The sequence below is a fragment of the Heptranchias perlo genome, chromosome 16, assembly GCF_035084215.1.
Source record: "Heptranchias perlo isolate sHepPer1 chromosome 16, sHepPer1.hap1, whole genome shotgun sequence".
NCBI lineage: Eukaryota > Metazoa > Chordata > Chondrichthyes > Hexanchiformes > Hexanchidae > Heptranchias > Heptranchias perlo.
Window position 1 is genome coordinate 25,732,219 of NC_090340.1, and position 26,230 is coordinate 25,758,448.

At 42.5% G+C, this 26,230-nt stretch overlaps 1 protein-coding gene across 1 annotated transcript in view; it reads left to right on the forward strand.

The window, feature by feature from the left end:
* LOC137333415 (dynein axonemal heavy chain 5-like) overlaps positions 1-26,230 on the forward strand; it is a 150,927-nt gene that overhangs the window by 16,830 nt on the left and 107,867 nt on the right. The window contains exons 8-14 of the mRNA XM_067997567.1: positions 2,620-2,832; positions 3,388-3,612; positions 5,097-5,269; positions 9,180-9,358; positions 9,456-9,643; positions 13,766-13,960; positions 21,883-22,017. Of these exons, the coding sequence (XP_067853668.1) occupies positions 2,620-2,832; positions 3,388-3,612; positions 5,097-5,269; positions 9,180-9,358; positions 9,456-9,643; positions 13,766-13,960; positions 21,883-22,017 (1,308 nt within the window). The remainder of the gene's footprint in view (positions 1-2,619; positions 2,833-3,387; positions 3,613-5,096; positions 5,270-9,179; positions 9,359-9,455; positions 9,644-13,765; positions 13,961-21,882; positions 22,018-26,230) is intronic.

Here is a 26,230-nt window from a genome sequence, read left to right on the forward strand (position 1 = left end):
TGGCAACATCCAGATAAGTAAACTTGTGATCAGGGTTTGGAGAGTTAAATATCAAACCTGCAACAAGAACGAAAGTGTATACATTGCAAAAAACATTGGAGTCGAAAGTCCTCGGCCCTTCTGGCACACTCAATCCTGCCGTAACTCTACACTCTGTCTGCCGCTTATAAGGCCAGCAGCATAAAGGTGGTGATGGTGGTGGGGTGGGGCGGGGGGGTTGGTTGGGGCAGAACCAGGGTCAGAGACACGAAATGTGGGCAGTTCCCCTATCCCTAGTTCTCAGTGGAGCTGTCATAGGGTGAGAGTGTTATGCCAAACGGCAGAAGTGGGCTCCAGCTGAGGATCCAAGCTGAGATCGTGGCCTCGACTCCTGAAGAAATATATAGAATTAGTAAAAAAGTTATTTTGAAGTTAGGCCCCTTACAAAAAGGAAATCGATTACACCAGACGTTGTGGCCTGTTAGGGCAGGCAGACACCCTGGACCTGCCCTTAGTGGCTCGGGTACCCGTCATTCACATGTAAAAGGAGGACTCCCCCTGACCCTGCAAACTTTAGGGTCATCTCTTCTCCTTGTAAAGTGCTCTGAGACAATCTTTTATACAAGCAGAGCTATATAAATGAAAGTTGTTGTTTTGGTCGCTGCAATTGCACTGGTGCCAATTTTCATTTTCTTTGCTGTGCTGTAGCAGATTTGAATTCAAAGTTCTATAATTTATTATCACCTGCATGTGTGCAATACATTTCTTTGTCTGCACATCATCACCGTCCATTGGTTTTCAAAGAGTTAAATAAGCTTCCACTTTTCTTGTATTTTAGTTCCGCAATCCCTCAACATTCCCTTTTAGTGATTTGACAAAATATAAGGCGATTTGAAGTAGTTGACTATACTCACCAGAAAACTGAAGTGCTTAAAAATCATACGGACTATTTAGTGTCAAACCTCCTGATTTTTACATATTCTTTACGAAGTGCACTAACAGCCTCTGGTGGTTGAAAGATAGTATTGCTGGAGCTATGTTAATAAATAGAAATGATGTGGAGATGCCGGTGATGGACTGGGGTTGACAATTGTAAACAATTTTACAACACCAAGTTATAGTCCAACAATTTTATTTTTAATCCCACAAGCTTTCGGAGGCTTCCTCCTTCCTCAGGTGGTGTGGAAATGACATTTTCGAATCCTTCGCATTTTAAAATCACAGAACAATGCCTGGTGATTACTGCCCGTTGCCAAGGCAATCACAGTGAGCAGACAGAAAGGTGTCACCTAAAAAGGCCACCGAATATACAAACCCCCAAAAAAAAGAGAGAGAGAGAGAGAAGGAAGACAGTCAATGACCCGTTATATTAAAAACAGATAACATTTGTTCGCTGGTGGGGTTACGTGTAGTGTGACATGAACCCAAGATCCCGGTTGAGGCCGTCCTCATGGGTGCGGAACTTGGCTATCAGTTTCTGCTCGACGATTTTGCGTTGTCGTGTGTCTCGAAGGCCGCCTTGGAGTATGCTTACCTGAAGGTCGGTGGCTGAATGTCCATGACTGCTGAAGTGTTCCCCGACAGGGAGAGAACCCTCCTGTTTGGCGATTGTTGCGCGGTGTCCGTTCATCCGTTGTCGCAGCGTCTGCATGGTCTCGCCAATGTACCATGCTCTGGGGCATCCTTTCCTGCAACGTATGAGGTAGACAACGTTGGCCGAGTCACAGGAGTATGAACCGTGCACCTGGTGGGTGGTGTCCTCTCGTGTGATGGTGGTATCTGTGTCGATGATCTGGCATGTCTTGCAGAGGTTACTGTGGCAGGGTTGTGTGGCGTCGTGGACGCTGTTCTCCTGAAGGCTGGGTAATTTGCTGCGAACGATGGTTTTGACCCAACGATAATGAAGGAACGGTGATAAATTTCCAAGTCGGGATGGTGTGTGACTTGGAGGGGAACGTGCAGATGGAGGTGTTCCCATGTGCCTGCTGCCCTTGTTCCTCTCGGTGGTAGAGGTCGCAGGTTTGGGAGGTGCTGTCGAAGAAGCCTTGGTGAGTTGCTGCAGTGCATCCTGTAGATGGTGCACTCTGCAGCCACAGTGCACCGGTGGTGAAGGGAGTGAATGTTTAGGGTGGTGGATGGGTTGACAATCAAGCGAGCTGCTTTGTCCTGGATGGTGTCGAGCTTCTTGAGTGTTGTTGGAGCTGCACTCATCCAGGCAAGTGGAGAGTATTCCTTCACACTCCTGACTTGTGCCTTGTAGATGGTGGAAAGGCTTTGGAGAGTCAGGAGGTGAGTCACTCGCCGCAGAATACCCAGCCTCTGACCTGCACTTGTAGCCACAGTATTTACGTGGCTGGCCCAGTTAAGTTTCTAGTCAATGGTGACCCCTAGGATGTTGATGGTGGGGGATTCGGCGATGGTAATGCTGTTGAATGTCAAGAGGAGGTGGTTCGACTCTCTTTTTGGAAAAGGTCATTGCCTGGCACTTGTCTGACATGAATGTTGCTTGCATTGAAATGGTGTTTTTAATGATCATGAGATCAGCTGTATATCTTGTACGGAAATGTGTTAAGCATTGGAAGCATGCTTCCTAGCACAATGCAGTGTTTTGGGTCATGACTCCACATCTTTGCTGTACAGATCTATGATCGCATATTGGCTGTATGCTCCAGAGAAGGGGATACTATTGAACTTGATAAACCAGTTGCCGCAGAAGGGAATGTTGAAGTTTGGTTGAATTCTCTGCTTGAGGAGTCTCAAAGTTCACTGCACGGCATTATTCGGAATGCTGCCTATGTAATACAGGAAGAACACTTCAATCTCATTGAGTTCCTGAACACTTTCTGTGCCCAGGTAGGTTGGGAAAGCAGGAAACTAGAATGTGGTTTTGCTTTGTTTTCAACGTAAAAATATGTTTAGAAGGTTGACTGTGACCCAAATTTATAATTTAGCAAATCCCTTACAAGTTAGTTTTTACTGGAATAATCCCTTAGGTTGCCAAGGTTTCTCTGCTTCTAAGGGAGATTGCTTTTTAATATATTCTTTAATGAACATGACTTTCATACACGTTGGTATGTTGGAGTGTTGGCTTTGTTGGGGAACTAAGTTCCTAGGGCTTAACGTTCAGATGGTGGAGGTCAATGCCAGCAGGTTTCTGAGCTTCTGAGCATTGGTTTTGGTGAATCATCTAACTGAAAAAATCCTGAAGTTCAAATTAGAATTCAGTTTTGTACCCTGCAACTTGCTGTGGCAGCCACAACTGAACTCTGGGAACTCATTGTGCTTTGGAGCCAAAAAAGTTTAATAGTTAAAGCTAAAAATAAAAAAATCTATTAGTCCACGTGGTGGTGAAAATGATCCAAAGTTATAAATGGACTTCAATAAACTTGTTATTGATGCCCATCACAGGTTGGCCTTCTTGGAATTCAGATGATTTGGACTAGAGATGCACAAGATGCCTTGAGACTTGCAAAAGCCGACCGTAAAATCATGCAGACAACAAACCACTACTTTCTGGAAATCCTTAATATGTTGATCGATATGACAACCAAAGATTTAGATCTTAATGAGCGTGTGAAGTATGAGACTCTGATCACCATCCACGTCCATCAGAGAGACATCTTCGATGAGCTGGTAGTCGGTTTTATTGTGTCTTGATGACAAGAAGTGGATGTGATATTTTTTCCCTTTGTTAATATGTACAAATATTGACTTCTTTTTGGTGGGTGTCATTTTTGTGTCATATCTTCAACACAGAATCCCATTAATGTAAATATTTCAAACCAGTTTTTATAACCTGAAATGAAATCCATGCAAAGGATTGGAGAATGTTTAATTTCTCAATAACTAATTTGGAAAAAATGGTGGCATAAATGTTGATCTTCTTCCCACTTTATAATAAGGTGTTACCCTATAAAAAAGGTTTCAGCACACTTAAACCATCAGGTTTTACTCCAAAGGAATTGGTGTTGTATTCCCCACCTTCTTCCCCTTCCCATGTTTTTATCCATCTTTTGTAACTGTTCGCAGACACATTTCCTATGCACATGAAATGTCTGTCTCTTCACTGCTTTTGGTAAATTTTCTTGGGTTGATATAGATGGAAGGTTCACATTTCACAGGTGGGGATGACATAGGTCCGCAAATTGCTCCGAGCAGTGGTCGCCGCTCATTAGATTTAAATTTACCAACTAAGTTACTGCGCTCTTTATGGCGGCAACTTCCTTGAACTGCGAGTTCAAATCACATCAGCGTTCTTTCCCGGGCTGCATGAGTGGTGAAAGGATCTGGAAGCTCCCTCAGCCAATCAGCTTGAAACAAGCTACGCTGCGAGAAAAACAGCACCGACTAAAAACCCGGATGTTCCCGATAAGGTGTTAGAAAATGACATAGAGAAAGCAAAATAAAGAGAGGATAAGATTAAAAGACTCAGATAAAAGGGACAGAAGGAAAAAGAAACAAAAAAATGTAAAATTTTTAAATTTAAAAAATGTTTTTTTTAAATGTTCAAAAACTATTAAAATCAGGAGTAATGAGATTCCACTTTTTAAAAAATTAATTTTTAGTGCCAGAGAAGTTGTTTGGCAATCATTTAGACTTACCACGCTGTTAAAATTTAGTTTAGACTTAAAAAACTGAGCGTACCTGTTTTGTGGCGATATTAGTTAGTTTCCAGCTTTGCAGGAGAGCAAGTTGGCGCTGGTCCATTGATTCTATATCCCTTTAAAGCGAAGCTGTCAGATCGCCGGCGAACAAGGAGGAGCAAGTTCCGGATTTCCGAGTTTGACTGCGTACGTGCGGTCCCTGGAACTTGCTCTTCGATTTCGCCACTGATAATGGTTAGGCTCACCATTATTTTGAAAGCAATTTCCGGCCCATAGTGTGCAGTCTAAAAAGGGACAAAAATAATCAACTTCTAGTTAGTGGGCTGCGGTGTTTACCTTTGCTGAGAATTAGACCTACAACTATCGGTACGTTGAACCTACACTATGTTCAGCTCTCAACAAATTTTAAAAACTTACTGCATAATCTTGTTTTAACACGAATGGACAAGTTCCTTGTTGGAATCAAAATTACAAAGTGAGATGTATTTTTGTATTTATTTTAATTTCTTACAGTGCCGGATGCAGATAAAGTCTCCGACTAACTTTGAATGGTTGAAGCAATGCAGGTTCGACTTCAATGATGATGCTGACAAAATGCAGATATCCATTACTGATGTGGATTTTACTTATCAAAATGAATTCTTGGGATGCACTGACAGACTAGTTATCACTCCACTCACTGACAGGTACAAATTTTGTAACTGCACTTGAATTGCTGAAGTCTGATTGACTGATAGCAGTGTATTACTGGAATGTGTGGCCAAAATGTTTTTTTTGCTGCAAATCATCCTTTGTGGCCTATTGCAGCCCTTCCTTACCCTTTAGCTATTCCTACTTATCAAGCGATTTGTGACTTTCAATACCATTCCCCAGGACTCTGTTAGAAATTATTCTTTAAATTCTGCTTCCTACCTTTTAATTAGGGATGAGCAAACTAATTTGGGTTCACAAGAGTGGTTTGTTCTGAACGTGTCCCAAACCCATTAAGCTCAAAGCATTAAGATTGTTGTCAAAGCTTACAGCACATGTCACAACTCGGCTCCAGCCTTTTTCTCCTGGCACATCTGGAACTCTGCTTTCTGACTCTTTTTCTGCTGATTTCCTCTTCCTTTTCACCTTATTTTTACCCTTGAAGTTGAGGAAAGCCAGGACTGGTGCCAGTTGTTGTACTAAGTGTCAGCATCAATTACCAAGCGCTCCCAGATCGGGAATAGTACGAGCTAGATACAGACTAAAGGTTCATCCTACCCAGCTCAACAACATGCTTTACCCCCCTGCCCGCCAAGGAACCACTTCTACTGCATCAGTTCCACACTGGCCATTCTGTGTCCTGTCTGAGTGACACTACTAATTTAGTTGTTGTTGTGGACAGCTTTGTGCTGTGGGTCCACACACACATAGGGCTGAGTTGAGATTGCCCAAACTCATTGCACGAAGGACCCTCACAGCCAGCAGAGAAAGGGAAAGAAAGAGAGAGCGAGAGAAAGTTGGAGTTACCGTCCTTTGGATGAGATGCCAAACCGGCCCTCTGTGCAGGTGGATGTTAAAGATCCTGTGGCACAATTCAAGCTCAGATTGCAAAGGTGAAAAGACAGTGTACTAATTCAGTATGCTACCCAGTGCCTAGTAATTACCCCTGATTTTAATTTTAAATGCCTATCAGATTTTTTTTATAAAAAGATGTTAGAATTTAAGATCTTTTTGTCCTTTTCATTACATATTTCCAATTTTCCATTAGTATATAGTCTGTCATAAGCATGAAGTTTTCTATCCATGAGGCTGTTTTCAGCACTTGGCATATAACTGCGTAAAGTAACAATTACCAGGAGCAGTGAGATGGAAATCATTTTTACTCTCAATATTGGCTCCTTGTGGCCCGTGGCAGATTCAATTTGTTGATTAAATAATGTACCTTCCACAAAAAAGAAAAATGCCATATTTGGTATCCAAAATCTGAGAGGTAGAATTGTAACACAATGCCCCAGAATTTCATGGAGCCATTGTAATGGAGCATCTACATCGCAATCAAAGTAGCGTTCATTCAGCAAATTCGCAGACGCCGATGTCTTTAATGAGGGGGGGGGAGAGGGGTGGAGCTATTATAATTAGCTGTTTGCTGTTTCGGCGAGGGGAACGGCAGAGTGGCGCAAAAGTCCCAGGAAATAAGTGGAGTAAGTGACTTAACGCCATTACATATGCCATGCCATAATTTCCGAGGGCTTTTGCGCCACTCCGCTGTTTCCTCTCACCGAATAGTGAACGGCTAATTATAATAGCTCCACCCCCCCTCATTAAAGTCAACGGCGACTACGAATTTGCTGAATGAACGCTGCTTTGATTACCGCTGCCACTTGGACTGTTACAGAATGGTGCTGGTGGGCCCTTAGTGATTTGGTAGCAGCGTAAGTTAATAAACCTACCATGTCTTACATTAACAATCAAATCCAATCCATTGCACCAGTTGTAATCAGATTTAAATGTATGGTGTGTTTCACAATATGCATGATGTATGTCTAATAAAATAAAGCTGACAACATGTATTTCTGGGCAATAATCTCAAACACCAAATGCAGACAGGGCTCAAAAATAAAAATCAAGGTCAATGTTTACTGCATTCGTTAATTTATTCAAAAGGCAATTCCTGTAATCCTTTACCAAAAAAAGTATCATGTTTTTCAAAAACTAAATATAGTACCTGGTATTTATATACTCAAAAACACTGAGTTCAATAAGGATCATGGCAAGATGCATCCAAAGAAAAATGCACATCACACAAACAAGTTTTGCCCCAACAGCAATTACTGATCACTGCATCGCTTTACATGAAAAGCTAATTCCAGACAACAGATGTGGAAAGCCCTTGATAGTTCAGGTGCGATTAGTAAAATTACTTAACATCAATAAAATAGTAGGGGATTCATTTGGTTAATGGTAAGATCGCTGTGAAGCAATTTAAAGTTCAAGTTATGGTGTCCAAAACATCTGAATTTATTGTTAAGGCTGGACAATGTAAAGTAGATAGGTACAATTCTTTACAATAGTGCACGTCTTTGGATAATCGGATAACTGTATCTCATTTTAATTGTCTATCCTTTGTGATCAATAAACTGTTTCATGAAGTTGATTTAAACTTTGCTTTGGGAAGGTACAGCACAGTTCATTGCCTATAGACTTCTGTGGTGTTAACTTGCACATCAGTAAGACAAAGTGTGACTCAAATAACCTTATGGCATCACAACAGTGATGGCTACATTAGAGGGCAGTAGAAACAATTGCAGCGAGCTCTCTGTCCCCGAAAGATGCCTCTAGTCCATTAAAGCAGCAAAACTGCTTAAAATATATGAACTAAATTATTCAGCCTATTCTTTGGACTGAGTGAGCTTCACTGCACCCAGAATAAATGTAAGGAATCTTACAACACCAGGTTATAGTCCCGGTGTTGTAAGATTCCTTACATTTGTCCACCCCAGTCCATCACCGGCATCTCCACATCATTGCACCCAGAATAGTCCAGGTTCATGCTGTTTTCCACAGAGTGCTAAGCGACACTGGTTTTAGAAGTGCCTTACTTCTCTGATAACTCGAGGATAAATAAATACATTTTCAAGAAATGAATAGGATTCTCAGATAGATCATAAATCAGGCAAAACAAACACTTATTTATTTTTGCAGTTCATAGAATCGTACAGCACAGAATAGAGGCTATTTGGCCCATTGTGCCTGTGTTGGACAGTTGTACAGACAAGTGTCTGGCTGGTGAGAATTAGTATCTGACGTTTGTAGAACAGGGACAGCTGAACAAAATTGTTATGAGTACGGGTGGGAGAGCGAGACATTAGGTAAGAAATATCAAAAAATACGAAAAAGATTAAAATTGGGATTAAATCAGACCAGAATTAAAAATATTTAAATTATTTTGTAAAACAATTATTCATTTGGCTGAATTAGTTCTGTGTGTAACTTTTTAACAGCTGCAGTCAGCTTGCATGGAGCGGTGCAATTCAAACCGTACCTTGAACAGTATCAATGCAAAACGCAGCCCTCCAGAAAGTATGAAATAAATTCTGGTGTAAGGAATCTGGACATTTTCCAATTTGCCAAATTATAATTTCTCAAACAGCACGGAGTGGTAATGATGTCAGTGAATGAGTATCTCAATTAAAACTAAAAAATTGCCAACTAGAATAATTGACAATTTGAACAATGAGCCATATGTGAAGATAGAATTCCCTTTGGTGCAGAGATATCCATTGCCTGCCCCACTTCTGATTTTGCTTCTCTCCTTGCTGTGGTGTATTCAAATCAGCTTTCCAGTAAGTGTTGTTGTAAACTCACCACTGGAGAATGGGGGCACACTAACGGGCTAACTTACGATGTTCGTCACCAATATCGCCATTGCAGTAAATTCTAAGCCACTATTTTAATCATGTAAAAAGAAAACTGGCTAGCTGGCCGGTGCTTGTGTCTATTCTCAGCCTTCCGTGGGATAAAATTTTGGACTCTGCCACCAATCATTGGCTTATTCTCTTCATTATACTGCATTCCCTTAAGTGTTGTCTGGTTTCAATTCAATGTATACTGTGAATGGTTTTACAGATGCTATATCACTTTAGCCCAGGCAATGGGGATGAATATGGGCGGTGCTCCCACTGGCCCAGCTGGCACAGGAAAAACTGAAACCGTCAAAGACATGGGCAAATGCTTGGGCAAGTATGTGGTGGTATTCAACTGTTCGGATCAGATGGACTTCCGAGGCCTTGGCCGAATCTTCAAAGGTAATAGATGTAAGAAAATGTCCAGTCCGATCAGTGTGACTACCTGTTGCACAATAAGGTTGAATTTAAACTATACTATTTTTACTTATTATTTCAGGACTGTCACAGTCAGGTTCTTGGGGATGTTTTGACGAATTCAATCGCATAGACTTGCCTGTACTTTCAGTAGCTGCTCAGCAAATAGCCATCGTCCTGACCTGCAAGAAGGAACGCAGAAAATGTTTTATATTTACTGACAGTGACACAGTAGACATGAATCCAGAGTTTGGCATCTTCCTTACTATGGTGAGAATCAGTCACTTTTGTTAATCTGCTGGCTTCATTTTATTAATTAATTAAAAGAGAGTATTTGATAGGGTGCAAATGCTTCCACCTTTGTGTTATCAACATGACATCCCCCCTTGGCCGGATCCTCTGAGTATATCTAGGTAATCCATCGGGGAGATTCGTCAGGTGAGTGAGTGAAAGGTACTCACTCACCTGACGAAGGAGTTAAGCTCCGAAAGCTTGTGATTTTCAAATAAAACCTTTGTATATCAACATTCCCCATTTAAATAATACTCTGCCTTTCTGTTTTTCCTTCCAAAGTGGGTAACTTCACATTTATCCACGTTATACTGCATCTGTCATGAATTTGCCCACTCACTCAACTTGTCTAAATTGCCTTGAAGCCTCTTTGCATCCTTCTCACAACTCACGATCCCAGCTAGTTTTGTGTCATCAGCAAACTTGGAAATATTACATTTGGTTCCCTCATCCAAATCATTGATATATATTGTGACTAGCTGGGGCCCAAGCACTGATCCCTGCGTAACCCCATTAGTCATTGCCTGCCACCCCAAAAAAGACCCATTTATTCCTACTCTCTGTTTCCTGAAAGGCAGAGTATTATTTAAATGGTGACAGATTGGAGAATGTTGATGTACAAAGGGACCTGGGTATCCTTGTACACCAGTCACTGAAAACAAATATACAGGTGCAGCAAGCAGTTCGGAAGGCAAATGGTTTCCTGTCTGAAAACCAATTTTCAATCCATGCCAGTATATTACCCCCAATCCCATGTGCTTTAATTTTGCACACTAACCTCTTCTGTGGGACTTTATCAAAGGCCTTCTGAAAATCCAAATTAACCACATCCACTGGTTCTCCCTTATCTATTCTACCAGTTACATCTTCAAAAAACTCCAGTAGGTTTGTCAAACACTATGTCCCTTTCATAAATCCATGTTGACTTTGCCTAATCCCGTTGATATTTTCTAAATGGCCTGTTATCACATCCTTTATAATAGACTCTAGCATTTTCCTCACTATTCACGTTAGGCTAACTGGTCTGTAGTTCTCTGTTTTCTCTCCCTCCTCTTTTAAATAGTGGGGTTACATTTGCACCGTCCAATCTGCAGGAAGGTGACAACTAATGCATCCACAATTTCCATGGCTACCTCTTTTAGTACTCTGGGATGCAGATTATCAGGCCCTGTGGATTTATCGGCTTTCAGTCCCATTAATTTCTTCAGCACTATGTTTTTACTAATACTAATTTCCTTTAATTCCTCCTTCTCACTAGTCCCTTGGTTCCCTAGCATTTCTGGGAAGTTATTTGTGTCCTCTTCTGTGAAGACAGAACCAAAGTATTTGTTTAATTGCTCTGCCATTTCCCTGTTTCCCATTATAAATTCTCCTGTTTCTGACTGTAAGGGACCTACATTTGCCTTCACTAATCTTTTTCTTTTTGCATACTTGTAGAAGCTTTTACAGTCCACTTTTATGTTCCTTGCAAGTTTACTCTCATACTCTATTTTTCCCCTCTTAATCAATCTCTTAGTCCTTTTTCACTGAATTTTAAACTTCTCCCAATCCTCAGGCTTGCTACTTTTTCTGGCAACTTTATATGACTCCTCTTTGGATCTAATACTATCCTTAATTTCTTTTGTTAGCCATGGTTGGGCCGCTTTTCCTTTTGTGTTTTTGTGCCAGAAAGGAATGTATAATTGTTGCAATTCATGCATTTGTTCCCTAAATGTTAGCCAATGCCTATCCACCACCATGCCTTTTATTGAAGCTTCTCAATCTATCATAGCCAACTCACTCCTCATACCTTCTTAGTTGCCTTTGTTTAGATTTAGGACCCTAGTTTCGGATTGGACTACTTCACTTTCCATCTTAATGAAGAATTCTATCATGTTATGGTCACTCTTCCCTAAAGGACCCCACGCAACAAGATTATTAATTAACCCCTTCTCATTGCACAATACCCAATCTAGAATAGCCTGTTCCCTGGTTGGCTCCTCAACGTACTGGTCTAAAAAACCATTTTGTACACATTCCAGGAATTCATCCTCCACAGTATTATTGCTAATTTAGTTTAGCCAGTCTATATGCAGATTAAAGTCACCCATGATTACTGTAGTACCCTTGTTACATGCTTCTCTAATTTCCTGTTTGATCCCATCCCCTACATTACCACTACTGTTTGGAGGCCTATAGACAACTCCCACCAGTGTTTTCTGCCCCTTGGTGCTTCTTAACTCCACCCAGTCTGATTCTACATCTTGATTTTCTGAGCCAATATCCTTTCTCACTATTGCTCTGATTTCCTCCTTTACTAACAACGCCACCCCACCTCCTTTTCCTTTTTGCCTGTCGTTCCTAAATATCAAATACCCTTGGATATTCAGCTCCCAGCCTTGGTCACCCTGAAGCCATGTCTCTGTAATTGCTATTATATCATATCCATTTACATCTATTTGCACTATTAATTTGTCTACCTTATTACAAATGCTTCATGCGTCCAGATACAGTCCCTTTAGATTTGCCCAAGTCATTAATATATATCAAGAAAAGCAGTGGTCCTAGTACCGATCCCTGGGGAACACCACTATATACCTTCCTCCAGTCCGAAAAACAATCGTTCACCACTACTCTCTGTTTCCTGTCACTTAGCCAATTTCATATCCATGCTGCCACTGCCCATTTTATTTCATGGGCTTCAACTTTGATGACAAGCCTATTATGTGGCACTTTATCAAACGCCTTTTGAAAGTCCATATACACCACATCGACCGCATTGCCCTCATCAATCCTCTGTTACCTCAATCAAGTTGGTTAAACATGATTTGCCTTTAACAAATCCATGCTGGCGTTCCTTAATTAATTCACACTTGTCCAAGTGACTGTTAATTTTGTCCCAGATTATCGTTTCCCAAAGTTTCCCCACCACTGACGTTAAACTGACTGGCCTATAGTTCCTGGGTTTATCCTTATACCCTTTTTTGAACAAGGGTGTAACATTTGCAATTCTCCATTCCTTTGGCACCACCCCATATCTAAGGATGTTTGGAAGATTATGGCCAGTACCTCTGCAATTTCCACCCTTACTTCCCTCAGCAACCTAGGATGCATCCCGTCTGGACCTGATGACTTATCTACTTTAAGTATAGCTAGCCTTTCTCGTACCACCTCTTTATCAATTTTTAACCCATTCAGTATCTCAACTACTTCCTCTTTTACTCTGACTTTGGCAGCATCTTCTTCCTTGATAAAGCAGATGCAAAGCACTCATTTAGTACCTCCGTCATGCCCTCTGCCTCCGTGCATAGTTCTCCTTTTTGGTCTCTAATCAGCCCCACCCCTTGCATGGATGCAAAACGTTTTACACTCTGCAATGACGCTGACTGCTAATGGTAGATTTTTCAAGTCCATGGCGAGGTATCTCGACCGTCGTTAGTGTGTATCGGAAAATTGGAAGATCAAGGTCATAATAAATACCTGACGTGACTGGAGTGTAAATCCAGTGCATCATCGAATCTGGTTTACAAAATGCTCAGCTGGAAATCCTCAGCACTTTTCAAACCTTTCCTTAGTTGAACTATTTAGAGAGCGGGATTCTGGCCTTCGCATTCTCTAAACTTTATTTTTAACTGTTGGACTGAGAGCTCTGTGCATGTCTGTATCTGGACACGTGCATGTCCGTATCTGGACACGTGCATGTCCGTATCTGGACACGTGCATGTCCGTATCTGGACATGTGCAGAGCTCTCTCTTAAATAGGGCAGTTAAAGTTCCAACCAGGCAGGAGCCAAGCAACGTAAACAAGGTTTCTGACTGGCTAGAATCTGAACTCCACAGTGTGACTGCAACTTGTAAAAAGTTCTTTTTTTTTAAACCATTAAATGTACACGATGCATTTAAGGGGAAGCTAGGTAAGTACATGAGGGAGAAAGGAATAGAGGGTTATGCTGATATGGTTAGATGAAATAGGATGGGAGGAGGCTTGTGTGGAGCATAAACATTGGCATAGATTAGTTGGACCAAATGGCCTGTTTCTGTGCTGTAAATTCTATGTAATATCTAACTGAAAATTTAGTTTCCCATTTAACTAAGATTTGAAGTTTTTCTTCCACTAAATAGAACCCAGGTTATGCTGGGAGGCAGGAACTTCCTGAAAACCTGAAGATTAATTTCCGGTCAGTGGCTATGATGGTACCTGATCGACAGATCATCATCCGTGTCAAACTGGCAAGCTGTGGATTCATAGATAACGTTACCCTGGCTTGCAAGTTCTTTGTGCTTTACAAATTGTGCGAGGAGCAGCTTTCCAAACAGGTGCGTGTGCCAGCGTTAATCCTTGAAAACGTCATACATTTCCCACAAGAAGATATAGTGATGCAGTGAAAGTTGGTGACTTGGATGAGTAGAGGAATTAAAATGAGATTTAAGAAAAGAGTCATGTGACAAATCTAGGGGTAATAATGCAAAATATCAAGTGGAATATAAAAAATATAGAGGGAAAGCAAAAAAAGATCAAAATGTCTAAGAGAAGGTATAAAAAAAGACTGGTAGGGAACTTAAAGGGAAATAGTAAAGGATTTTCTAAACACTCTGTTTATGACTTAAAGAACACTATTAAATTAGTCAGATATTAGTTGCCTCTTATAAATCTATGTTGGCTGTCCTTAATTTACCCATGTCTTTCTGGGTGAGTTTTAATAATAAAAATATTATAATATTATTAAAAATATAGTTAAAGAAAAGATAGGGCCGATTAAAGATGAAAAGGGACGAAGGAATGGCAGAGATACCTTGCCTCGGTTTTCACAGTGGTAATGCGAATGAAGGAGTACAAGATGACAAGGTGGAGCAATTAGACAGGATAACTATCGATGAGGAAGCAGCACTGAAACAATTGCTGGGTTCTGATGGCATGCACCCTAGACTGTCGAGGGAATTCCGAGAGGAAACGGCAGAGGCTCTGACCGTAATCTTTCAAACATTCTTGGCTATGGAAGTTGTGCCACAGGACTGGAAAGTTGCCAATGTAACACGTCTGTTCAAGGATGGAGGAAGAGGTAAACCAGTTAACTATAGACCAGTCAGCCAAACATCGGTAGTGGCCAGGCTTCTAGAGGCCATAATAATATGAGCAAAATTAAAACTCACCCAGAAAGACATGGGTAAATTAAGGACAGCCAACATAGATTTACAAGAGGCAACTAATAGCTGTCCAATTTAATAGTGTTCTTTAAGTCATTAACAGAGTGTTGATAAAGGAAATGCAGTAGATATTGTGTGTAAATGATCTAGGCTAATTGAGAGCCTATGTAAAGTCCCCTTGCTGCCACAACTATTGGTAACACTTCTTAGACAGATCCCAAGGAGCTTTATTAAAGGGATCTATTGTTCTTAGATGTTATTTTAGCTGCGTTACAAACTAAATCCCATAGAATTAAAAAAATAATAAGGTAATACTCAAACTGAAGCTATTTAGTCACCAGTGGGTGTGTACTAGCCATATGGTCATAGTAATTAGTGTCATAATGATCAGATTTCAGACAATGTATTTAAATGCCTCAAGTCACTTTTTACAGATGTGGAGATGCCGGTGATGGACTGGGGTTGACAATTGTAAACAATTTTACAACACCAAGTTATAGTCCAGCAATTTTATTTTAAATTCACAAGCTTTCGGAGACTTCCTCCTTCCTCAGGTAAATGTTCAGGATCTCCTTGAAGCCTACGCATTTATACATATAGAACAATACATGGTGTTTACAGACTGCCCCTGCAACTGCCCGTTGCCAAGGCAATCACCGTGTTCAGACAGAGAGGTGTCACCTGCAGAACCCCCGAATACACATTCAACAAAAAAACAAACAGGGAAAAAAAACAGAGAAGAAAAACAGAGAGAGGCAGAAACATCCGGAAGGCAGAGAGAGCCAGCAAATGACCCATTATATTAAAAACAGATAACATTTGTTCGCTGGTGGGGTAACGTGTAGCGTGACATGAACCCAAGATCCCGGTTGAGGCCGTCCTCATGGGTGCGGAACTTGGCTATCAATTTCTGCTCGACGATTTTGCGTTGTCGTGTGTCTCGAAGGCCGCCTTGGAGTAGGCTTACCCGAAGGTCGGTGGATGAATGTCCATGACTGCTGAAGTGTTCCCCGACTGGGAGGGAACCCTCCTGTTTGGCGATTGTTGCGCGGTGTCCGTTCATCCGTTGTCGCAGCGTCTGCATGGTCTCGCCAATGTACCATGCTCTGGGGCATCCTTTCCTGCAACGTATGAGGTAGACAACGTTGGCCGAGTCACAGGAGTATGAACCATGCACCTGGTGGGTGGTGTCCTCTCGTGTGATGGTGGTATCTGTGTCGATGATCTGGCATGTCTTGCAGAGGTTACCGTGGCAGGGTTGTGTGGCGTCGTGGACGCTGTTCTCTTGAAAGCTAGGTAATTTGCTGCGAACGATGGTCTGTTTGAGGTTGGGTGGCTGTTTAAAGGCGAGTAGTGGAGGTGTGGGGATGGCCATAGCGAGGTGTTTGTCCTCATTGATGACATGTTGAAGGCTGCGGAGAACATGGCGTAGTTTCTCCGCTCCGGGGAAGTACTGGACGACAAAGGGTACTCTGTTGGTTGCGTCCCGTGTTAGTCTCCTGAGGAGGTCTATGCGATTTTTTGCTGTGGCCCGTCGGAACTGTCGATCGATGAGTCGAGCGTCATATCCCGTTCTTACTAGGGCGTCTTTCAGCGTCTGTAGGTGTCCATCGCGTTCCTCCTCGTCTGAGCAGACCCTGTGTATTCGCAGGGCCTGTCCATAGGGGATGGCCTCTTTGACGTGGTTAGGGTGGAAGCTGGAAAAGTGGAGCATCGTGAGGTTGTCCGTGGGCTTGCGGTAGAGTGAGGTGCTGAGGTGCCCGTCTTTGATGGAGATTCGTGTGTCCAAGAAAGAAACTGATTCTGAGGAGTAGTCCATGGTGAGCTTGATGGTGGGATGGAACTTGTTGATGTTATCGTGTAGTCTCTTTAGTGATTCCTTGCCGTGGGTCCATAGAAAGAAAATGTCGTCGATGTATCTGGTGTATAGTGTTGGTTGGAGGTCTTGTGCAGTGAAGAAGTCCTGCTCGATCTTGTGCATGAAAATGTTGGCGTATTGGGGTGCGAATTTGGTCCCCATGGCTGTTCCGTGTGTTTGGGTAAAGAACTGGTTATCGAAGGTGAAGACATTGTGATCCAGGATGAAGCGGATGAGTTGTAGGATGGCTTCCGGAGATTGGCTGTTGTTGGTGTTGAGTATTGATGCTGTCGCAGCGATGCCGTCATCGTGGGGGATACTGGTGTATAGTGCCGAGACGTCCATCGTGGTGAGAAGTGTTCCTGGTTCAACTGGTCCGTGGGTACTGAGTTTTTGTAGGAAGTCTGTAGTGTCGCGACAGAAGCTGGGGGTTCCCTGTACGATGGGTTTCAGGATGCCCTCGAAGTTCTCAGCCGAGGGCTCAATTTCTGCCCCACTACCAAAATGGACCCCACTAGTCTCGCGGCGGACACAGAGGAATTCATCAGGAGAATGAGGCTCCGGGAATTCTACCACAAACCCCAAGATTTCAGCAGCGAACCCAATGAGACAATCGACGATCCGGAACAGCAGACAGAGGGATCCGCGGTACAGCAACCGAAGAGGAAAGAGTCAAACTGGACTCCTCCGGAGGGTCGCTGCCCTCAGCTGGACATGTATGCTCAAGCTGTCAGGAAATGCGTCAATGCCAGATTCATCAGCCGCACTCAGAAGACAGTCCAGAATGTCACCCGAGCACAACGCAACGCCATCAACGCTCTCAAGACCAACCGCAACATCGTCATCAAACCAGCGGACAAAGGAGGAGCCATAGTCATACAGAACAGAACAGACTATTGCAAAGAAGCATACCGACAACTGGACAACCAGGAACACTACAGACGGTTACCCGCAGATCCGACCAAAGAACACACCCACCAGTTCAACAAACTGATCAAGACCTTCGATCCAGACCTTCAAAGCATCCTACGCACTCTCATCCCACGTAATCCCCGCGTGGGAGACTTCTACTGCCTCCCAAAGATACACAAAGCCAACACACCCGGACGTCCCATCGTATCAGGCAACGGAACCCTGTGTGAGAACCTCTCTGGATACATCGAGGGCATCCTGAAACCCATCGTACAGGGAACCCCCAGCTTCTGTCGCGACACTACAGACTTCCTACAAAAATTCAGTACCCACGGACCAGTTGAACCAGGAACACTTCTCACCACGATGGACGTCTCGGCACTATACACCAGTATCCCCCACGATGACTGCATCGCTGCGACAGCATCAATACTCAACACCAACAACAGCCAATCTCCGGAAGCCATCCTACAACTCATCCGCTTCATCCTGGATCACAATGTCTTCACCTTCGATAACCAGTTCTTTACCCAAACACACGGAACAGCCATGGGGACCAAATTCGCACCCCAATACGCCAACATTTTCATGCACAAGTTCGAGCAGGACTTCTTCACTGCACAAGACCTCCAACCAACACTATACACCAGATACATCGACGACATTTTCTTTCTATGGACCCACGGCAAGGAATCACTAAAGAGACTACACGATAACATCAACAAGTTCCATCCCACCATCAAGCTCACCATGGACTACTCCTCAGAATCAGTTTCTTTCTTGGACACACGAATCTCCATCAAAGACGGGCACCTCAGCACCTCACTCTACCGCAAGCCCACGGACAACCTCACGATGCTCCACTTTTCCAGCTTCCACCCTAACCACGTCAAAGAGGCCATCCCCTATGGACAGGCCCTGCGAATACACAGGGTCTGCTCAGACGAGGAGGAACGCGATGGACACCTACAGACGCTGAAAGACGCCCTAGTAAGAACGGGATATGACGCTCGACTCATCGATCGACAGTTCCGACGGGCCACAGCAAAAAATCGCATAGACCTCCTCAGGAGACTAACACGGGACGCAACCAACAGAGTACCCTTTGTCGTCCAGTACTTCCCCGGAGCGGAGAAACTACGCCATGTTCTCCGCAGCCTTCAACATGTCATCAATGAGGACAAACACCTCGCTATGGCCATCCCCACACCTCCACTACTCGCCTTTAAACAGCCACCCAACCTCAAACAGACCATCGTTCGCAGCAAACTACCTAGCTTTCAAGAGAACAGCGTCCACGACGCCACACAACCCTGCCACGGTAACCTCTGCAAGACATGCCAGATCATCGACACAGATACCACCATCACACGAGAGGACACCACCCACCAGGTGCATGGTTCATACTCCTGTGACTCGGCCAACGTTGTCTACCTCATACGTTGCAGGAAAGGATGCCCCAGAGCATGGTACATTGGCGAGACCATGCAGACGCTGCGACAACGGATGAACGGACACCGCGCAACAATCGCCAAACAGGAGGGTTCCCTCCCAGTCGGGGAACACTTCAGCAGTCATGGACATTCATCCACCGACCTTCGGGTAAGCGTACTCCAAGGCGGCCTTCGAGACACACGACAACGCAAAATCGTCGAGCAGAAATTGATAGCCAAGTTCCGCACCCATGAGGACGGCCTCAACCGGGATCTTGGGTTCATGTCACGCTACACGTTACCCCACCAGCGAACAAATGTTATCTGTTTTTAATATAATGGGTCATTTGCTGGCTCTCTCTGCCTTCCGGATGTTTCTGCCTCTCTCTGTTTTTCTTCTCTGTTTTTTTTCCCTGTTTGTTTTTTTGTTGAATGTGTATTCGGGGGTTCTGCAGGTGACACCTCTCTGTCTGAACACGGTGATTGCCTTGGCAACGGGCAGTTGCAGGGGCAGTCTGTAAACACCATGTATTGTTCTATATGTATAAATGCGTAGGCTTCAAGGAGATCCTGAACATTTACCTGAGGAAGGAGGAAGTCTCCGAAAGCTTGTGAATTTAAAATAAAATTGCTGGACTATAACTTGGTGTTGTAAAATTGTTTACACTTTTTACAGAGCTTCATAACACAAAGTATGTGGTATTTTGATTATGCCATACATTTAAAAGGGAACTGTGAACTTTATTATCCGAATGGTGTTCTAAGAAAATGAACAGAATCTGTTTATAAACACTTTGTTAATTTTTTAAAAAGCATTATGGAGGTTTATCACAAAATTAATGGGACAGATGAGAAAATGGTCAAATATAGCTATGAAAGGATTTAGAATGGTTTATTTCATGCACAGAAAAAACTATTAAATCAAGAATATTGCACATGCAAATGCAATAAACTCAGTAATATCGTGCTGTCAGCACACTACTCTGTTATGTATATGTTATGCTGCACTGTATTTCTATGCCTGATAACATAAACTAGCTGTTTCAGGATCTGTTGCGATATGGATTTTTTTTAGTCTTATGGTGTCAGTGTGTCCAGCGATGCTCAGCTTTCTGGGTGAGCTGGCTGTAGTACAGAATTAATGGTCGCAAAATTGTTGCGGATTTAGAAATTTGCAATGTTGAAATGGGAGTTTCTTTCTGCGCTTGCACCACTGCTCTGTTGGTTTGTCTCGCTTAAACTTCATGGGCCTGGAGCTTTGGAAAGTGCTATTCTCAGCGATGTTTCTTCAAGCATCTAAAGCCACAAATAAAGGAGCAGCACTATGAACATGACCTGGCAAAGGATTAGGTCCATCAAATTCGAATGGAGTGAACCAACGGCACAAGATCAGTCAGAGCTGGCAACACACAGAGGGCAGTGAGTCGAAAGCAGCAAACAACAAGGAGGAGAGTGGACCTGTCTGCAGCTGCTCTTTGCGTAATTCGGGTGATCTGTGCTCTATGGCAAATTAAACAGGAAGTGTCTTCAGGAACTGAGCTGTACGTAATCCAAGCTCGCTGTGTGCTAGGGAGTATCCAATCTCATCTATTCTGTAAGCAGGTTCTCAATATGGTGACAGAATAAAACCAAGCCACTACAAGACTGGGCTCAATAACTTTAGCCACATTTATTAATCTTTTCCCACTTGTCTTCGTGTTGAAGGGACAAGTTCTTGAAAGAAAGAATTTCCATTTATATAGTGCCTTCACTCAGGACACCCTAAAATACATCATATAATACAAACTGCTTTGAAATGCAGTCACTATTTCTATGTACACAACTACGGCAGCCATTTTGCACACATCAATGTCCCAATGACTGCAATGAGATAAATAACCAGGTAATCTGTTTTAGTGTTGGCCAGGACCCCAGGAGAACGTCCCTGCTTGTCTTTGAATCATGGCATGGGATCTTTTATGTAAAATGCAGTATAGTTTTACTTAATTTATGTGTTTTGGTAGTAATTGCAAACTAAAGGGACTAAAAGCTAACAGTTTAGTGCTTCTTTTTAGGAACCAGCCACATACAGGAATAGAGAGTTTTCCACAGACACATACAGGAATGGAAAGAGAGAGAACCACAGACACACACAGGGATGGAGAGAGGGAAAACCACAGGGACACATACACTCTCTCTGTTCCGCTATGCATTAACGAGCCTTTGTCACATGTACAGTATTAACATTCATTGGGGTGAAGTAACAGTAGTGGGGACTGTGTGGGAAATAAAATAACGTGTATTAAATGATAATTTAGACACTGACCTTTCACCTCTGGAACTGGGATTCAAACTCAGACCTGATTGGTGGGGTGGAAGTATTCCTGTTGCTGTAAGGGTCCTATGTAAAGTGAGATTGGACGGTTTCAATCCATTTCCTAGACGACGTGGGTTGACATCTCAACTGTTCCTAATATGGATCTAATTGACAATCACACTTGGAGAGGCCACAGGCTGGCTGGTGTGGGAAATGGCAACAAGTGTCACACTGATGCAATAGTGGATGCTCCTCTGAGCTTGGGACTGAGGTTGCTGGGTAGAGTACAGGGAGCTTTACTCTATATCTGGTTGTGCTACAGCTGTACGGGGAGTGCATAATGCCGACACTGGGTGCCTGCAATGGGTAGAGATCAATTCCCCAGCAATAATATCCCTGACATTAATGAACACAACAATTAAAAGAAAAAAAAGAAAAAAGTAGAATTCAGTGTAGTTTAAAGCTTTTCTTGATCATATAAACTAAAGAAAATTCTTTGACTATCCTAAAATATGGTCACGCAAGCAGGATATAAGTGTTAAAATTCACTGCATGATTTCTATACCCCACCATGATTACAGTCCATGTCTTTCAGGTTCATTATGATTTTGGACTCCGCAATATTTTGTCTGTTTTACGGACGCTTGGAGCTGTCAAGCGAGCCAGCCCTGAAGACACTGAATCTACAATAGTCATGGGAGTCCTTCGAGACATGAACCTTTCCAAACTGGTAATTCAATTTTCTAGTTATTTGCTTTAATTGCATTTGAAGGAATGTGCTACATCTTATCCCATAAGATAGCCTTTGTGTTTAAAATGCTAAAATATTATGGCCTTGAAATTACATTGCACAACATTCATGTCTGAGCAATTATGTATGAGTGCCATCAAGATGGGCCTGAGGAGCGATAATGGAGGAGATGGAGTGGACAACTGTGTTGAGTGGAGAGGTCGAGGAGGACAAAGAGGGATAATGCACCACACTTACAGAGGATGTCATTGGTGATTCAGACCAAGGCTGCCTTAGTGCTGCGGGCTGGGAGAAAACTGGACTGAAGGGATTCAAGCAAGAATTGGGCATAGAACTGGATGGCAATGACACACCTGAGGATTTTAAGACAGGAAAGTGGGGTTGTAGACAGGTTGGTAGGTGGAGAAAATGGCAAGGTTGTGGGTGAGCAGTTTGATGAGGGGAGTGCTGATAGCAATTTTGATGAGTGGAGGGAAGAAGCCTAAAGAAAGGGAAACATTGATTATATCAATGAGCATTGGGCCAAGGGGAAGTGGTTGTGTGCTGAGGAGCTGGGTTGGGAGGGAATTGAGGGCACAAGAAGGGAGTTTCGTGGAGGAGATGAGCTCCATAGATAAATAGGGGCAACACCATGGCATTTTCATGCAAAGACTTGTAGGCAAAACCTGTGGCCAGCTCATGGCATACAATTTCCAAACAATTTTTGGTTCAAATATACATATAATAGTTAACCACAATAGTTTTTTTTTAAAAACACATTATTACAAAAGGATAGAGAAAAGATTTGTAATTTTGCAATCAACCACAAATCTGATTGAATTGAAATTAATTTTGTGTGCAAAATGCATTAAATTGCCATTAAAAATCAGCATAGGATGACCAAGAAATTGATAAAGTGGGAGAAAATAGAATATGAGAGTAAACTAGCAGGAAATGTAAAAACAGATTGTAAGAGCTTCTACAAGTATGTAAAAAAGGAAGAAATTAGCGAAAGGAAACATGGGTCCCTTAGAGGCCGAGACAGGAGAAATTATAATGGGGAATAAGGAAATGGCAGAGATGTTAAACAAATATTTTGTATCTGTCTTCACAGTAGAAGACACAAAAAACATACTGGAAATAATGGGGAACCAAGGGTCTAATGATGGTGAGGAACTTAAAGTAATTAAGATTAGTAAAGATAAAGTACTGGAGAAATTAATGGGACTAAAAGCCGACAAATCCCCTCGACCTGATGGCCGACATCCTAGGCTTCTAAAAGAGGTGGCTGCAGAGATAGTGGATGCATTGGTTTTGATCTTCCAGAATTCCCTACATTCTGGAATGGTCCCCGTGGATTGGAAGGTAGCAAATGTAACACTGCTATTCAAGAAAGGAGGGAGAGATAAAAACAGTGAACTATAGTACAGTTAACCTGACATCAGTAGTAGGGAAAATGCTAGAATCTATTATTAGGGACATGGTAACGGGGCACTTGGAAAATCATAATGGGGCAGAAATTGCTCCCGAAATAACAGAGGAGCTCAACAGCGCTCTTCGTTTTTAGTGGCGAATCGAAGGAGCAAATTCCTGCGTTTGCTAAACTAAAAATTAAATTTTAAAAATGTGGAGCCTCATCTTACTGCTTATTTTAATAGTTTTGGTCATTAAAAAAAAAAAATTTTTTTTTTACTTTTCCCTTCTGTCACTTTAATTTAATTCAATTATTTATTTGGCTTTTTTATTTAAAAAAAAATAAAATGTTTGTTTACAGTGACTTCTAGAATGCTAACTTTAAATGAATGAAGTCTGCTTGCCTGCTTGTGGGCGTGACTTCTCCTCCTGACAGATTTTATTGGCATGTCTTCCATTCCCACAGACTGTTCCATGCGAATCACCTTATGTTGCTGAGAGGTTGAATTGATAGCGTACAATTTCACAAAACTTCAAAATCAAGCAAGTCGATGCCACGAAGCCCGCAGAAAGTACATTTGTTGTTTTAATTCGCAGGAGCTGCAGAGAGCATTGCCACAACACACAGCGCGATTTCTGGCCCATTATGATTAGGCAGAGTAAACACAGTTTTATGAAAGGGAAATAGTGTTTGACAAATCTATTAGAGTTTTCTGAGGGTGTAACTAGCAGAGTGGATAAGGGGGAACCAATGGATGTTGTATATTTAGATTTTCAAAAGCTATTAGATAAGGTGCCACACATGAGGTTGTTATAAAAGATTAGGGCTCATGGGATTGGGGGTAATATATTAGCATGGATTGAGGATTGGTTAATGGATAGAGAACAGAGAGTAGGAATAAATGGGTCATTTTTGGGTTGGCAGGTTGTAACTAGTGGGGTTCCGCAAGGATCAGTGCTTGGGCCTTAGTTATTTACAATCTACATCAATGACTTAAATGAGGGGACTAAGTGTAATGCATCCAAGTTTGCTGACGGTACAGAGATAGATGGGAAAGTAAGTTGTGAGGAGGACGCAACGAGGCTACAGTGGAATTTAGACTGGTTAAGTGATTGGGCAAGAAGATGGCAGATAGAGTATAATGTGGGGCAATGTGAAATTATCCACTTTGATAGGAAGAACTGAAAAGCAGAATATTTTTTAAAAGGTGAGAGAGTAGTAAATGTTGGTATTCAGAGGGATTTGGGTGTCCTTGTACACAAATCACAGAAAGTTAATATGCAGGTACAGCAAGCAATTAGGAAAGCAAATGGTACATTAGCCTTTATTGCAAGGGGGTTGGAGTATAAGAGTAAGGCAGTCTTGCTGCAATTATATAGGGTTTTGGTGAGACCACACCCTGAGTACTGTGTACAGTTTTGGTCTCCTTACCTAAGGAAGGATATACTTGCCTTAGAGTGGGTGCAACGAAGGTTCACTAGATTGATTCCTGAGATGAGAGGGTTGTCCTATGAGGAGAGATTGAGTAGAATGGGCCTATACTCTATGGAGTTTAGAAGAATGAGAGGTGATCTCACTGATACGTATAAAATTCTTAGAGGACTTGACAGGATAGATGCTAAGCGGCTATTTCCCCTGGCTGGAGAATCTAGAACTAGGGATCATGGTCTCAGGATAAGAGGTCGGCAAGGTAGGACTGAGCTGAGGAAAAATTTCTTCACTCAGAGGGTTGTGAATCTTTGAAATTCTCTACCCCAGAGGGCTGTGGATGCTCAGTTGTTGAGTATACTCAGAATTGAGATTGATACATTTTTGGACTCTAAGGGAATCAAGGGATATGGGAATAAGGCGGGAAAGTGGAGTTGAGGCAGAAGATCATCTTATTGAATGGCGGAGTAGGCGTGAGGGGCCGTACGGCCTGCTCCTGCTCCTATTTCTTATGTTCTTATGTTCCTTTAAAGGTAATGAGAACTAATGTTAATTTCTTTTCAACAAGAACAACTTGCATTTATATAGGACCTTCAACACAGAAAAATGTCCCAAGGTGCTTCACAGAACTGTAACCAGACAAAAGTTGATGTCAAAACAAAGAAGGAGATATTAGGAGGGGTAACCAAAAGTTTGGTCAAAGGTGGGTTTTAAGGAGGGTCATAAAGGAGCAGAGGGGTTTAGTGAGGAAATTCCACAGAGTGGGGCCCACGCGGCTAAAGGCACAGTCAGCAATGATGGGGCAAAAGGGGAGGGGGAGATGCACAAAAGGCCAGAGTCAGAGGATACATTGTGACCTACATCCTAAAATCCACAAATAAAAATATTTTTTTAAAAACTCTTTGCCTGTTGCATGACAGAAAACTGCAGTGTTTGATGTTACTAGGGAAACACTAGCAGCAGTAGACAGCTGAACTGGAACAAGAAAACTTGGAAAAATGATGGAGGATAATTTCATTATATAACTCATTCAGTCCATGGATTCAAGTAACAGCAAAGCACCCAGATTTCATGTTCTCTTCCTGAAGCACAGCCAAAAGTACACCCGGAGTGCACCTGTTTTGTTTTCATGAGGCCTGACAGGAGGTTTGGGCACTGAGATCCCAGTGCGCTGCACCCACATTGCTACCGGACAGCACTGGGAGAGGAAGATCAGCCATAGACAGAGGTCTCAGCACTGAACCTTGGGAGCAACCACTGTTTATATACCTCTTGTCCGGAAAGCATCCATCAACAACTACTCTCTGTTTTCTGTCTTTGGACCAAATTCCTACCTATTCATCTAAAGGGTTGAACAGAGTGAGCCCGTAA